Source organism: Ceratotherium simum, chromosome 13 (assembly GCF_057802395.1).
Source record: "Ceratotherium simum simum isolate JZ-2026a chromosome 13, ASM5780239v1, whole genome shotgun sequence".
Lineage (NCBI taxonomy): Eukaryota > Metazoa > Chordata > Mammalia > Perissodactyla > Rhinocerotidae > Ceratotherium > Ceratotherium simum.
The window spans coordinates 44,057,262-44,073,719 of NC_141912.1; the positions used below are offsets into that span (position 1 = coordinate 44,057,262).

Here is a 16,458-nt window from a genome sequence, read left to right on the forward strand (position 1 = left end):
CTACAACACGCAATTAAACAAACATACACACCCTTCAGAGAATCCGAGGATAAAAGTCAGTTTGAAGTGGTAACTTACTTTTCTGCTGACTGCAATGAGAAGACACTCAGCTGCTCCCAACTGAAGTTCCTGCTCGTTCAGAAGCAGGCACAGCATCTCTAGCAGTTTACAGTTTTCAGCAGTAATATGACTCATGGACACCCAGTCAATGTAGCCTGCTAGAGTATTCAGTGCTGCCACTCCTACTCGACAGTGTGCTTGGGCCTGCATGAAAAGAAATTATCTTTGACCATTAAGTCCTCACTAACAGACAAGGAAGCTGTGGTTATACCTGAGCTGCTTCTATTTTCTAATTCTAAAAAGAAAATGATTTTTAAGAAAATGTACTCATGGAACAGTCACTGATAGGGAACTCGAAAGTTTTCTTCTGATACACAATCACTTTTCAAACGATGGCATTTTCAATGTCCATCCATAAGACCATACTGGCATGTGTGGCAATTTTATCTCCTTCAAGAAATCTCAAATATTATAATTTTAACTCCCTTCCACCAGAGCTCAGTGATCAAATAAATCAAGGCTGCGGTCACCCTCCACTAGGTGTATGCATCTCTGTACCTGAAAGCCTCAAAGAAGTCTCCTTCCAACTCCACAAAGAGCTCTTACCTTTAACTCCTGAGAATTATCTGTCTTCTGAAAGAAAAGAAGTATAAGGATCCAGTGTTTTTAATGAGGAAAAGGCTATGTAATAACTTTCCACCCCCATAACCAAGGCCTTGAATAATGATTTTCAAATACAGACTCAACTTTTAATCTTGGAAAAGAAAACAACTTGACTAAGAACACATAAGTGATATGCTCCCTAAGAAGGACAGGTTATTTTAATCTTAGCAAAATGACAAAAAGTTAACAGAGCTAACACAAATTTATTAGAACATTAAGATCCACAAAGACAGTTTCAAAGGACACAGTTTACAAAGAAATACAACTAACAGATGATCAATGAATACGGCTCAACATTGCTAATGAGGAAAGAAATATAGTTTAAAACAAAGTAGTGGCATTTTTTCCATATTAAAATAAAGACAAATTATAACTAGCAAAGGTACACTGAAATGATGTAATGTTAATGGAAAAAAGCAAGAAACAAAATTAAATGAATACAATTTATGACCATGTATGTATGGACATAACTATAGGAAAACCATGTACACAAAAATATTAGATGCTAAATAGATGAAAATAATATCTGTTCAGTAAATATATAATTATCACTTATTTTTACCCTTATATTTCAACTTCCATAAAAATATTACACAACGCTTATAATTTACAAGTGTATAAAATTAATATTTTCCCAGCAACTTGTGAAATTAAAATTAAGAATAACTCCTGAAGACAGTTAAAGGAGAATACAAGCAAGAATAACAACTTCTGAAGTATCTGAAAACTGACCACCATTAGGATCATAAAAGATTTATTTTACAATTCCTTCCCTCAATTTTCAAAAAATATTTTTTTAATAAAGAACAAGTATTAATGGTGACAGATGGTAACTAGACATATCATGGTGATCACTTCATAATGTACAAAAATATCAAATCACTATGTTGTACACCTGAAACTAATATATTGTATGTCAATTATATTTCAATTGAAAAAAAAAAAAAGAACAAGTATTAAGCCTTCATCATCAGTGATCAAGCAGAGATGTTAATGGGGCAGAGATGAGTAGAACCTCTCACCAGCATCTACTGATGCTGCCCAAGAAGGAAAAGGGATCCAAGTGACAACAGCCAAGTCCAGCCTTTACCCTCCACTCCAACAAATCTTCCTTCCGATTTGGATCCTCCATGCCCCCTGGGACCAGTGCAGGAGCCAGGTGATGGGACAGGGAGAGTGAGCCTACTCAGCCCACAGTTGTTTACCATTCAACCTAGGCCCCAACTGGGAGAGTGAAGGGATGGAAGCAGAGAAGGAACTATGAGCAAACTGAGAAGTTCCAGGTACAAAAGATGGCTTTGGTCTGCTCTGGTCCTGGGCACAAGTGGTATGGTAGCCTAGTTTAAGAGATGGAGAGAACTGAAACTAAGGCTAAAGAAAAACACCACAGTGGATGTGTCTCCAACCCGTGTCAGACCATCGCCAATCAGCCCTGCTCTGGCACACTGGCTAGATTTCTACAGCATCTAAGTATTCGTACTTTGTTCTTCTTCTCCTAGGGGAAAATGAAAAGAACAGCTCCTTCACCCTCAACACACATAGGATTTTAAATGCAAATATTTTCTTTTGAAAAATGTTGGGGAGATATTTGTGGGGAAAGAGTCCATTCTAGTAAAAACAATGGGGTTTGAATTCCACTGCAACCATTTATTAGGAGATCTTTAATAATACTCTTGGGGGTGGGGGGAATACTCTCTGAACCCTGGTTTCCTCATTTGTAAAATGTAGGTGATACCTTCTGACTCTTAGAGTTGTTCTGAGGATTAAATAACATATAAAGTGTCAACAAGTGTATGGCGTATTAGGTACTCACTGTGAGTTCCTCCCCACTCTAACAGCTCATAGTACCCTCTCATCATCTGTGTCAGTTATCTATCCCTTCTCTGAAAACAGACCAATGAAGCTGCCAGGGGCATAAAAATAACTAATTTTAATTAATTCTGTTTTGTGAAATAAGCACATATAAGAATTCTAGATCAGGGTTTTTCAACCTCAGTACTACTGATGTTTTGGGTTGGATAATTCTTCATTGTGGGGGACTGCTCTGTGCATTATAGAAAGATTAGCAGCATCCCTGGCCTCTACCCACTAGATGCCAGTAGCAACCCTTGGTTGTGACAACCTAGGGGGCAAAATCACCCCCTGTTGAGAACCAGTGTACTAGACTAACTTTCACACTGCCTTCCTCTGAAGGCTCTCTGCTAAAAATGACAATGTTTGGAGAGACAGTATCTGGCTTGCCCTTGTCTGCAGAAGAAATACTTCATCAGGAAGAATAAAATATCTGGCATATGTAGTCAAGATTAATAAGACTTGCAGTTTCCTCTGCAAAAGGGACCAGGACCAAATGGGACATCAGAATTTAACAGGGATACTGCTCCGATCTATCAGAAATCTGGGCTTTCAAATATTAAGAATTAACCTTCACTTTTAAAACATTTTAAGAATTTTTTTTATTATAAAAGGAATTATTTTTTCTAGTAGATGTGGAAACTCACTGAACTGAGTTTTTCAGAAAATTAGTTCAGTTTTTCCTGTCATCTGTTTCTTTTTTGCTTATAAAATGGCCTTTTGTTTTGCTGAACTCAACTCCCTACTTCTTTGCTAAAGGATTATTTTAACTTTAAAAAACAAACAAAAAAACCACTCATATTAGAAAATAGGACTTTGGGAGGCGAGGAATCCCTTACCACTTGCCGGTACTTGTTTACATTTTCTTGAAGTGTGTTAAGTAGAAAACTGAAGATCCTTTCCATGTTCTGGGTTAATGTTTGCTGGATATCCCTTCTTCTTTGAGGGGGTAGTGTCTGAAAGGTCACTACGTCCTCTGCCAGTCGCAAAAGAATGAACATGACTAATTCTGTCTGTGTTTCCTATATCAATAGAAATAAGCTAGTTAAACTAAAACATCTTTTTCATTATAGGTATGCCCAAAGGCTCTTTTCTGTTGACAAAACAAAGAAACCCCCAAAGAGCCAAAAAAAACCAAACTGAATTGATACAGCTGTGTTTCATACCCCTTGTTTGGAGAGAGTGTCCAATTCTATTAGCATGTCAGGCCAGTGCTGTGGCCACTCCCGCTTGATCATTTCTACTACAATTCGAGACAGGACGTCTTTAATATGGTTCTCCTCTTCCAAAATATTCAGTGTTCCCTGAAAAAGAACAAGAGATAAGTCTGAAAGACTGCATTCAAGGTAAAAACCTGGGCTGTAAAAGTGTACAAAACTCATCAGCAGGCCTGCTTTGAAACTAACCAAAATAAACAAACCTGTTCTCCATGTCTGAGTCACTTGTCCTGCATTCTCACTAATCATTCTGCCCACTTAAAGCTTAAGGGAGGGTTGCATCAGCTAATAAAATGGCTGTCACACAGAGCAAGGAGGACATCACTGCTCTCCTTTACAAACCGAAGAGACTCTCATATTGTTTCATTTTGTAAGAGGGTCAGGGGAGAAGTATAGAAATAAGGAGTACATGGAGAGGCTGATAAAATGAGAGTTACGAGAAGCAACTGAAAACTTTACCAACAGTTCTACTATTAGAAGATACAGAAAGACTATTACTGGGACTCTCTTCTGAATTTTGATATCAAGATTAATAAATTATGACTTCTATCAAGTTTCCCCAGAACTAGCAAAATACAAATCCTAGCTAGCTATGTTAATTAATAATTTTAAAGGGATTTTTTTTTTTTTTCCAATAAAGGCACTAGACTTTGGGGATGAAAAGGGGTGGGAATTCCACTTTTCTTGCCCTTTGTAAAATAGAAAAAAAAGGCTGTGGATTTTAAACATGTTTAAAGTCATATTATAACTCCTGAAACAAATTCATTCTGCAATTTTTTATTGCTAGTATCATAGTTCATTTTGGAATAAAAGGAAACAAACAGCAAAGTGCCATCTAATTTAGATCTAAGAATCTTATTCATTTGCTGAACAAGTTTAATCTCCTCTGCCCTATCTTCATACTTTTAAAAACAGAAGTCAACACATAAGGGATTAATTAAACCTAGTAAGACAAATGTGATGAATTATGATTTCTAGTGATGGTGGTTCTTTTTACCTTGAAGGTTAACATTTAATATTATACAAAGCATGCTGTTTGACCTTTGTAGAATCAGTGAATTTTTACACAAATGCTACACTGAAGAAGTCACACCTTGTCTAAACTACCTTGGAAACACAAGTCTTCCAATCAACCATTCCTTACATTTGCAATCAGCTCCATGACACTATTCTTCAGATAGACCTTCTCCAACCGAGACATGCTGTTCCACCGAAACCTGGTCAAAATGCATAAAGTCAACAGAACCACATTAGAAGTCTTCTCTTCATAAGAGACTAGCTTCGATTCCTGTGTTAGGTTATGCTGGTGATTTCATTAAGAAATTATACTTTTGACTTTGTACCCTTCGAAGAATGGACAAAACCAGTCCACATTTAACCAAAATGCTAAAATAACAGAAAAATTCTTGGGAAAGAGTTTTATATAGACAGTGGTCTATTAACTGGAATCCACACAAGATTTGTGCACAGATTAGCTCTTCCCCTTGATTTTACTGACAAACTAAAATCAAATACATCTGGGACAACTGCAACAATGTAGTTGCTTTTTGGAAAATACCATCTTGATACCACTAACTCCCTTTCAGGCTGGCTTACAAGGTAATGGCACAATTCCAGAAAAACTGTGGCGAAGTCTTAAAAGCTGATTCTTCTGATAGGCACTGGGCATAGGAGACTCAAGTCAGGAAGGGTTTTCAGTTATTCTCATATAAGCCTCCTTTGGATTTGCCCTTCAGAGAAGGCACACACTCAAACTTAAAAAAAAAAAACTTAAAGGCACAGTGATTAATCAGAGATTTATTTACCTAAACATTGCATTATTCTAATAACACTTTGAGTTGGCTGGTATACAGTAAGAGCTCAATAAAAGCTGGCTGAATAACTATCAGCTAATATTTGTAGAATGCTTAGTATTAGTACCACTCACTTTACATGGATGAAGAAACTGCAGAAGAGAAAGGTTAAATGCTGAATGAGAGCTCCCAAGAGGCTGTACTAACCTCTCGGGGACCATTCCTTTCTTCTTGGGGACTGCTCTTTTCTATTAACCCAAAGAGTATCTCTATGAGTTACATAAGAAACAAAGATTTGCTCTCTCACAGACTTCGGTGGTAATATCCAAAAGCTCCTTACTTGACAACATGTTCCAGGATCTGAAGGCCAAAATGTCTGACGATGGCAATTTGTGTTTTCTCAGCCAACCTCAAGCCACAGGGGACACAGATAGGGCACTTTTCTTTAAACTCCTCACAAAACTGAAAGAAGAAAAGTTAGCATTTCTCCTAGGAGCCAAGACAGTGGGGACTAAAAAATCTTCATCTTAAGAAACTCTAACCTGAACTATATATAAATATATATATTTTTTTTTTCTGAGGAAGATTCACCCTGAGCTAACATCCACGCCAATCTTCCTCTATTTTTTAGTATGTGGGCTGCCAGCACAGCATGGCTGCTCACAGAGCGGTATAGGTCTGCACCCAGGAACTGAACCTGGGCCACTGAAACAGAGGACACTGAACTGAACCACTCGGCCACTGGGGCGGGCCCTGAGCTTTATTTTTAAGTTGCAAAATCTAGATCAATATTATATGAGTAAAGAACCAATAAACATTCCTTTCCTTTGGATAGTTCCAGATTTTCCATGCTATGTCCAACTAATGTTGAAAAACATTCTTGACCTAAATGAGTAAAAAATTATTTGTTAGATGTGATACACCTGCGAAGTACATAGGGGTGACATGACAATTCCTAGCATTTGCTTTAAAAACCTTTGGTGGAGGGGAAGAGATAAAGCAAATGTGGCGAAATCTTTACAACTGCTGAGTTTAGGGGATAGGTATATACAAGGTCACTGTAGTATTCTACTTTTGTGTCTATTTTCAGTATTTCATAGCAAAAAACAAACTAATAGAACCCAATTGTTTCTGATTCCAAATCCTGTGGCATACATCTAAATACCGAAACGTTTCCTCCAAGTGATGCTCACTTTACTTTATGAAGTTACATCAGTTAAAACAGGCATAGCACAAGTGTTTTTTCCGAGTAGTCATTTCTCAAAGCCCACATACAGAGTTTGATACGGGAATAAGTTTGCACTCTACTAGTATCCCCATTTGTATTAGCATTCCCAAATTGCAACACGAGAGTCAGTCCCAGGAGCTGAGCATCCGGGACTCAAGAAAACTACTTTCAGGAAACCAAAGTGCCCTTGTTAAAATGCAAAGTAAGTGGTGGAAGTTCATCTTTGCGAAAAATAGCCTAAGAATAACCCAGACTAAAAAACATGGGGGAAGGGGGTGTGACAGTTAGCCCAGAGATACCCAAGATACAGAAAAGGGTTGGCGAGAAGTGTAAGGATGCAAGTAAAGAGGTGCTAGGGGGGCTGGAGCTCGATTAGGACGGGTCAGGAGAGTGGGTGAGCAAGGAAACGTTTAGCGCAGAGGAGATCATAAAGAATGTAGCTGGTGTTGGGGACGGGATGGGCACGTGTGCCACGGGAAGGCGAGGGGACGCGGGGATGCGGGGCTTGAGGGAATGAAATGGGTGCAGCCGGCTCTGGAGAGGGTCGTGGTGCGGACAAAAGTGAACGGAAGTGAGGAAGGGGGAGGAGAGGGCAGTGGGAAGTGATCGGGAGATGAGAAGCAGCTAGGGATCGGAGTGTCCCGGGAGAAGGGGAGGCGCGGCGAGCAGAGAAGGCGGGGATGGGAAGAGGCGCGGAGGGCGGCGAGGCGGAGGCCCCCCGGGGTTGGGGAGGGAGGTCCAGAGGCCTCGTGGCCCGGAGACGACCAGGGTTATGGGCGGCGCCGGGACGCCTGGGGCTGGGGGAGGGTCTCGGGGCAGGCCCAGGTCGCCAGACCCCAGCTACCTTGAGGGCTTCCAGCCGGTAGCGCTGGGTGGAGCTGGGGTCCATCATGACCGTCACCGCTTTCACGAGCTGCTCGCACAGCGCGTTCACTTGATCCATCGCCATGGCTAGTGACTTGTGCCGCAAGCGCCCACCACAGCCGTCCCAGGAGCACGAGGGACGCACGGCTCCCTTGGCGGGACCCACGCTGGTACCGGGCCGCGGCGGGCTGGGGGGTGGGGAGCGGGAGGAGGAGCGTGAGCGGCAGAAGCTCCACGGGGAAGGAGCCGGCGCTGCGCACGCGCCCGACTCGCCACTGCGCACGCGCCCGACTCGCCACTGCGCACGCGCCCGACTCGCCACTGCGCACGCGCCCGCGGAAGTGGAGGCTCTCTGGTACGGTTACTCCTCGGTGGGCGGGGCGGGAGACGGAAGGGCCGCGGTGCGCAGGCGCGTCAACGGCCCTTCGCGGCGCGCGCGCAGTTCGATCCCTGTCAGGCGGGCTGGCAGCTGGGTGCCCCGCCCTGGGCTGGACCCACCCGGCTGTGCGGCGGCTGCCCGAGCACTGATCCTTTGCGACCCTTGGTCCGTTCCTCCGTCGTTACGGGGAATAAATCTCACTCGAAACCAGAAACTGGCCCGCTCCTGGAAAGGGGTCAGATATTGCAGATCCCTTCGTCTTCCAGTGGACCCCCAGCCCATCATCGGCGGCGTCCGCGGTTGGCAGTTTTGCCCGGCGTTCGTCACCTTGGTAAGAGAATTTAGAACCGTTCGGTATCACTGTTTTCAGACTTTGCATGTTGCCTTGGCTGTTGGTTTTATGATATAGCAGTGGCCAGTGACAACGTTGGGCCGGAATTACATGAATTAGAAATACATGCTCACTGAGAGATAAGCCCTGGTATTATCCTCTAAGAGCATTTTTCTTGTGGAAACTATATTTTTTCCGTAGCTCTTCACTTGTACTGCTTTTCCTTGGATGTGTTATTACCTGATCAGCACCAAACTTGTTTTGTACAGATTGGTATAAATGGCGATATTTAAAGATGAAGCCGGTCCGGTGGCACAGCGGTTAAGTTCGCGCGCTCCACTTCCGCGGCCCGGAGTTCCCAGGTTCCGATCCCGGGCGTGGCCCGACGCATTGCTTGTCAGGCCATGATGTGGCGGCGTCCCACATATAAAGTAGAGGAAGATGGGCACGGATGTTAGCCCAGGGCCAATCTTCCTCAGCAAAAAGAGGAGGATTGGCATCAGGTGTTTGCTCAGGGCTAATCTTCCACACAAAAAAATAAAGATCAATTATTGAAGGTTTGTGCAGTTTTGATCACTTGAAATGCTGTATATAAGACTTCAAAGTAGTGTAATCCTTCCGAAAGGAGGGTTTTTGCAGAGAGTGTTTCATTTTCCAGCAAGCTCTTGCTTTAAAAAGCTCTTGCTTTCTCCAGCAAAATACCTAAACTGAAAACTTCAACAGCCTTATTATCTGTTAAAGTCTGCATATGGGTTTTTGTGTTTGTATATTCAGTAAAATGTTCGCTGGACTTAAATCACTGCTTCCTATTCATACTCCACGTCTGCTATTTGTATCTAATATGGAACTTACCTGGGTTTTTTGTGAAAATGCACTTATTATTTTTATTCTGGCATTATGTATTCCAGTACCACACAAAAGCCACTGCAAAGTAAAGTGATTTCTGACATGTTATGGTTTTAACTTATAAATGTTTAAAGTATCACATTCTGCCTGTTTTAGGTGAGTGGAATTTATAAGGAATCAATGCTTTGACTACTCTGATTTTTTTAATTTATTGTTTTCTTTCCACTAATCTTCCAACTTGTAGTTGCATGCCACTTTTTTCAAGGTGAATGGTAGTTTTTGACACTTTTTTAGAATACAGTTGAGTACTTACTCAACTGTATAACCTGTGTTTCTCGTATTTAAATCATGAATTACTGGTGTTTCCATAAGTATCTTATTTACTTTAGGTCAGTGGTTCCCAATCTGTACTGCATATTAAAACTGCCTAGAGATCTTTTAAAAATCACAGTGCCCAGGTCACACCCATACCAATTAAATTAGGATGTCTGGTGGTAGAAGCCAGATATCAATATTATTTAAATGTTACTAGGTGATTCCAATTTGGAGCAAAGTTTGGGAGCCACTGCTTTAGTTTACATTCCTTCTTTCAGATCTCTAACAATGTTAAATGATAACATTGGTCTCTATCCACTGTCAAGTATGTAAGGTTTGTTCTTGCAGTCTACCATCCATACCTTTATGTATGTCTACCCATGAATAGTGTGTAAGTATTGTTTTCTTTTATCTTGAAAAATTGATGTGAATGGGTAGAAAATCACCATTAGAAGAACACTATAAAGTAATTGTTATAGGTAAGATCCACTGATGGGTGCTTAGTGGTTGAAAGTTTGAGGAGAAACAGGATATTTGCATAGTCTCAAAATATCTCCCCTAAGATATCAGTTACAAAAGGAAAAGTAGTAACTTTACAGTGAGAAACCTGGCAAACGCTATCTCAACGAAATGATCATGGTTAACATCACCAGTAATAAGACATATTGACATCTTGTACCTCCCAATGTGATACACTGAGAGGAGCACATCACTTTCATAATATTCTTGCTGAAAATGCGTAACTTCAATCTAATCAAGAGAAAACATCAGACAAACCTAAATTGAGATACAGTCTCAAAGTAACTGACTAGTTCTCTTCAAAAGCGTCAAGGTCATGAAAAACAAGGGAAGACTGAGGAAGTGTCACAGATTGGAGACCACTAAGGAGACTTGATGACTAAGATTGGATCCTAGATTGGATCCTGAAACAGAAAAAAGACATTAGTGGAATAACCGGTGAAATTCAAGCAAAGTATGTAGTTGAATATTATACCAATATTCATTTTTGTTTGTTTTTATTTATTTTTTGTTGTTGTTTATTGCGGTAACATTGGTTTGTAACATTGGTTTATAACATTGTATAAATTTCAGGTGTACATCATTATACTTCTGTTTCTGCATGGATTACATCATGTTCTCATGTTCACCACCCAATATTCATTTTTTAGTTTTGATAATTGTGCTATATAAAATGTTAACATTAGGGGAAACTGGGTGTAGGAGAACCCTACTGTTTTTGCAACTTTTCTATAAGTCTAAAATTATTTCAAAATAAAAACTTAAAAAAATTCACATGAATGCTATGAGGTTATATAACATTTTCTGCTTCTCTTTTCTCTGAACTTATACTTGAGATTTGTCTATCAACTAGATTAACTGTTGGGTTTATCCCTCTATTGACGTGCATTGTGGTTTTAATTTGCATTTCCTATGACTAATGATGTTGAGCCCATTTTTGTGTGCTTTTTGACTATTTGTATATCTTCTTTTGTGAAGTGTTCAATTCTTTTGCGGGATGGGTATTTTTAAAGCTTTTAATACTTATTACCTTCCTAAAATTGTACCAATTAATTATTCTCCTGCAAGCAATATATGCAAATACCTATTTCATTCTTATTAGTTTCCATGCTCCATATGCTCATGGTAACTCAACAATGGAAGAATGGAGATAAAATTTTCCTTGGCACTTTGGATTAGGTATCCTTTCTGACTGTCCATAAAGTCTTAAAATACTGTCTTACAGAAAAATGGCTGATGGACAGGACCGGGTGGTTGTTCTAGTGGACATGGACTGTTTTTTTGTTCAAGTGGAGCAGCGGCAAAATCCTCATTTGAGGAATAAACCTTGTGCAGTCGTACAGTACAAAACATGGAAGGGTGGTGGGTATGTATCTTAGTTATTGTTGTAACTGTCAACTACTATTTTAATTCTGTAAGACTACAATGGCACTATGCTAGGTCCTATTTTTGAGATTTCTGAACTGCCGTGTTTGAGATCAAATAGTGGCATCTGTGACCAAAGTTTCTACTATTATGTTTATAGGCTATTCATGTTAAATTTTAATTATTTTTGATTGTGATCATGTAATATTTTTCTGTTTCCCTTTTTTCCTAACCTTAGAATAATTGCAGTGAGTTATGAAGCTCGTGCATTTGGGGTCGCTAGAAGCATGTGGGCAGATGATGCTAAGAAGTTATGTCCAAATCTTCTACTGGCAGAAGTTCGTCAGACACGTGGGAAAGCTGACCTCACCAAGTAAGAAGAAAAGATTGTTTAAGGAGAATGGGAGAGTTGGAAATAATATTCCATGAGGCTAGGAACTGATGTCTCAAATTTGTTTTGTATAAATAACATCTGAAAAAGTTCCCTTTGGTCAGCCAGCTTTTCTGTGTGAAATGAAAACAGATTTTGATATTGTGTTGCAGGAGAAGGTCTGAGTCATCATAATCTATAACAATTGCTGCCCTTAACACCCTTTCAGTTCCTTAATTATTTAAAAATTTGTTGTTATGATTAAAACTTACTACCAATTCCCAGGTTCTCAGGCCAAAAATCTGAAGTGTTTGAATAAGTTGTGAAACTAAGAGTTTTTCCAGAGAAGGCTGAGTCAAACTGACATTCTAGTACGATATCTAGAATTACTTGCCAGAACTGAACAATCTCAAAGGAGATTACCTTCTCTGTTTTTGAACTGAGCTGTCTCTCCCCAAATTTTGGAAGGTTAGCCCTGGAATTGGAGACTTGTATAGGCATAGCCAAGTTAGAGGTAGGTACAAGCCCCAGCCATTATAATAATTCTAATAGCTAGTATGTATTGAGCATATGTCATATGCAAGGTACTGTGTTAAGCTCTCCATAGGCAATATCTCTTAAATCTCACATTGTTATAAGGTAGGTTCTAGTATTAATTACCCCTCCCCTGTGCCACCCCCCAACTCCACCCCCACCCCATCCCCCACCGACACACACACGCACACAGATGAGGAAACAAGTTTAGAGAGGTTAAATAATTTAAGTTCACACAGCTAGAAAGAAGAAGACTGGGGATTCGATTTTTTTCAGATTCCAGTATTCATATCCTCACAGTACACTATATTGTGTGGTGTTTGGGGATCATGCTTTGACTTAAGATTTGAGATATTCCTGAATTCACCTATGAATTAGAAGTTTAAAGGTGGAGTGTCATAGCCAACCTCACATTGGAGTTATTGCCAGAAAAGAAGACAGATTTGACTGAAAATTAATACCTTAACCTTAAAGTAGAATTAATTAGCTAATGGACATATGTTACATTGCACTGAATAGAATTTTATCCTGGTAAAGACAATATAACTTTCCAGAAATATAGGTGTCTTCAGAGTGTGATTTTGAAAAGCTACACGCCACCAACTTTAAACTGGATCATTTCATTCTTAAAATCTTCATCAAATAATGAACAAAGGCAGTTTTTAGAAAATTTAGGAGTGAGTTCATAGACTAGAGAGTTATTAAGACCTGGAGATTTAAAATTCTTATTTTAATAAGTAACCTGAGATACCAGGTTATAACAATATGATTTTCAGAAACATATATACACTAAATTTATCAAATATTCTTAAAAATACCTTGGAGTAATTTGCTCAAGAGGCTGTGAAGGAACACCAACTATTGCAAGAGTATCCTTTCCTTCTCTGTATGTGTGTGAGTATATTGTGCTCTCATGCCCTCACGCACGCTCGCGAGCTCTTTTTTCCCTTGATGTCTGACTCTCCTTTCTCCAACCCAAATAATGATTAAAAGAAAAAAAGCTTTCTCTAATTTTTTCTTTCTCTAATTCTCTCATTTGAGAATGTTTTAGAACAATAATTATGTTAGCTTTTATAGCTATCTTAGTGAAGAGGTGCAAATATTTCCATTTTTATAATAAAAAAATACATTCAACAAGAGCAAAGAACTTACTTTAAATTCCATAGCAAGTCCAAAGCAAGGAAAATATCCATATATTGCCATAGAAAACTAGCTATATACAGCCAACAGAGCTGCTTGTTATGGTTTGAATGGAAGGTATATGGTGAGATTGGTATCCCCTGGGGAAGGCTGTCTGTCTGCCCAGATGCATCACCACATTCTAGACACTTATCTTCAACTTGATAATTTGAATGTTAGTATATCCAGAAGTGATTGGACTTGGTTGTGTGTGTGTGTATATATATATATATGTAGGGAGGACCAACTCACATGTTAATCAAACTCACCAGTGACTGAAGTATAAAATCCATATGTCACTTTGTTAATTTATAATGAGAAATACCATCCTGAGGAAGACCAGATACTCAGGTTCACTGATCAGTGCAGTGTTCCCTGTAAGATACCTCTTATTTGAAGACAAAAGTAGAAGCAGAATACTATGTGGTGGATATATGAAAATAACAGAAGGAATAGGTGATCGTAGTAAAATGTTTTCTAGTAAATAAGTCTGAAGCATTGTTTTCCTCTTTAGAGAGATCCTTGTTTATGGTCGGGATGCTTTCTACTTTGGTATTGCTAGAGTTGCACTAAAAATGTTTGCCTCCATGGTTCTTTTTCCTTGCTTTTGTTATTGACCATCTGCCTGCTCATTCACCCCTTCAGTTGGGCTACTATCTACTCTTTGTCAGTCCGCCCTTTCTCTCTTTAAGGAGACTTACACTGGTTATGTATATTATTGTTCCATTATGAGAGGGAGGGGATGGGGTCAACAATTTCAATGTTGCCTTCTTCTATTGCCTACATGTATAATCTTTATACTTTTTAGGTACCGGGAAGCCAGTGTGGAAGTGATGGAGGTAATGTCTCGTTTTGCTGGGATTGAACGTGCCAGCATTGATGAGGCTTTTCTAGACCTGACCAGTGTTGTACGAGAGAGACTACAAAAGCTACAAGGTCAGCCTATCTCAGCAGACTTGTTGCCAAGCACGTTCATTGAAGGGTTGCCCCAAGGCCCTACAACAGCAGAAGGGACTGTTGAGAAAGGTACTTCCATAGCATCATATTGCTTCTGCTTCCTGCCTTTGGAACCTGCTTTGCTTGGTCACGCTGACCTTTCTTGGATTGATTGAAAGGAAACTTAGACTTCAACCTGAATGAATCACAAAGACTCACATGGAAGGATATACAAATTCTCTTATCTTTCCAGGTATATTGATATTGAGAAGCTGTGAAATCTGTATGAAATCAAGTTTCTCTTCGATATAACTAGGGCAGATTAGAGTTATCAATAGAAGCCTGATGAGCACTTCCATCATTTGTAGGTTAATTTGTATTATTGTAACTTGGTTTCTTCATCGTAAGAAGGGTGAGCTTTTTTAAGGGGGAACTTCAAATAGAGGGAGTTGAATTTCTAATCAGTTCTTACACAATATCATCAATGGGCTCTGCAAGGCCTCTCTCATTTTATTTTACTTATTTTTACTTCTTTTCCCCTTCATAGTGATTCCCCCTACTCCCTCTACCCTCCCACCCCTCACACCCTCTAGCACCCACTGATATATTTGGTGTATCTTCTTAAATATGTATATGTCTTTATAAATTATATAGTGTTGCTTGTATATGTGCTTTTTATCTTTTTTTATTTCTTTTATTTTTGGTGAGGAAGCTTGTCCATGAGCTAACATCTGTTGCCAATCTTCCTCTTTTTGCTGAGAAAGATTGGCTCTGAACAAACATCTGTGCCCATCTTCCTCTATTTTGTATATGGGACGCCTTCACAGCATGGCTTGATGAGTGGTGCATTGGTCTGCACCTGGGATCCGAACCCTCGAACCCCAGGCCGCTGTAGCGGAGCGTGCAAACCCAACTACTATGCCACCCGGTGGCCCCTGTATATGTGCTTTTTAAATTTGTGCTTTTTTTGAGGAAGATTAGCCCTAAGCTAACATCTGTTGCCAATCCTCCTCTTTTTGCTGAGGAAGATTGGCTCTGGGCTAACATCCATGCCCATGTTCCTCTACTTTATATGGGACGCTGCCACAGCGTGGCTTGACAAGCAGTGTGTCGGTCTGTGCCCGAGATCTGAACCTGTGAACCCTGGGCTGCTGAAATGGAGCGTTTGAACTTAACCACTATGCCACCAGGCCAGCCCCTTAAATGTGTGCTTTTTAATTACAAGATAGTATTGTATTATAGATCTCATTCTTTTTCTTAATTTTCTTTCAATGGTGATTTTACAGATCTATCCATGTAGGTGTATTTATGTGTAATTGATTGCTTTTAATTGCAGCATAATCCATGATATGGACCTTCCATGTTTACAGACCATTCTCCTAGCAATGAACTCATTTGTTGTTTCTAACTTCCTACTATTTATATGATGAATGTCCTCATTCATTGTCTTTTGGACCAATGCAAGGGTTTCTCCAGGAAATGTTTTCAGGAGTGGACTGCTAGGTCATAGGATATACACATATACTTAGTTTCACTAAATACTGCCAAATTGCTCACCAGAATGGCTGTAACAGTTTAACCTCCCCGTGGGCAGTTCATAAGAATTCCCATTTCCCGCTTATCCTCACCAGCAATTGGTATTATCTAATGTTTAAAAATATTTGCCAATGTGATGGCTATAACGTGGTATTTTGTATTTTTGGTTTGTTTTAATTTACATTTCTCTATTTACTAATTGAGGTTGAGCATCTCTTTATATACTTGTTAGCCAATTGAGTTTCTACTTTTGTAAATTGCTTATTTATAATCTTTACCCAATTTTCCATTGAATTTCCTGCCTTTTTTTTTGTAAGAGTTCCTTATATATCCTAGTATTAGTCCCTTGTCTATTTTTGACATTGCAAATATCTTCTCCCAAGTCTGTCATCCATTGACTTTGTTTACGTTGTACTTTGCTGAACAAAATTCTTTTAGTCTATCAGTTTTTCACCTTATGGCTTGTGCATTT

General features: G+C 39.6%; 2 protein-coding genes across 7 annotated transcripts in view; one reads left to right on the forward strand and one right to left on the reverse strand.

Moving 5' to 3' along the window:
- XPO5 (exportin 5) overlaps window positions 1–7,924 on the reverse strand; it is a 50,313-nt gene extending 42,389 nt beyond the window's left edge. The window contains exons 1-7 of one of the 2 annotated variants that reach the window (XM_014782677.2): window positions 7,657–7,923; window positions 5,925–6,046; window positions 4,936–5,008; window positions 3,741–3,878; window positions 3,414–3,596; window positions 667–693; window positions 79–264 (exon numbers count right to left, since the gene is read on the reverse strand). In XM_014782677.2, the coding sequence (XP_014638163.1) occupies window positions 79–264; window positions 667–693; window positions 3,414–3,596; window positions 3,741–3,878; window positions 4,936–5,008; window positions 5,925–6,046; window positions 7,657–7,761 (834 nt within the window). In that variant the 5' untranslated portion in view covers window positions 7,762–7,923. Of the gene's footprint in view, window positions 1–78; window positions 265–666; window positions 694–3,413; window positions 3,597–3,740; window positions 3,879–4,935; window positions 5,009–5,924; window positions 6,047–7,656 lie in introns of both variants that reach the window. The other variant, XM_014782678.2, reaches the window with a different exon arrangement.
- The window catches only part of POLH (DNA polymerase eta), a 30,947-nt gene continuing 22,395 nt past the window's right edge, over window positions 7,907–16,458 (forward strand). Inside the window, exons 1-5 of one of the 5 annotated variants that reach the window (XM_087438629.1) lie at window positions 7,912–8,386; window positions 9,295–10,520; window positions 11,292–11,432; window positions 11,670–11,804; window positions 14,323–14,540. In XM_087438629.1, the coding sequence (XP_087294755.1) occupies window positions 11,296–11,432; window positions 11,670–11,804; window positions 14,323–14,540 (490 nt within the window). In that variant the 5' untranslated portion in view covers window positions 7,912–8,386; window positions 9,295–10,520; window positions 11,292–11,295. Of the gene's footprint in view, window positions 8,387–9,294; window positions 10,521–11,270; window positions 11,433–11,669; window positions 11,805–14,322; window positions 14,541–16,458 lie in introns of all 5 variants that reach the window. The other 4 variants (XM_087438630.1, XM_087438631.1, XM_004424088.3 and 1 more) reach the window with 4 other exon arrangements.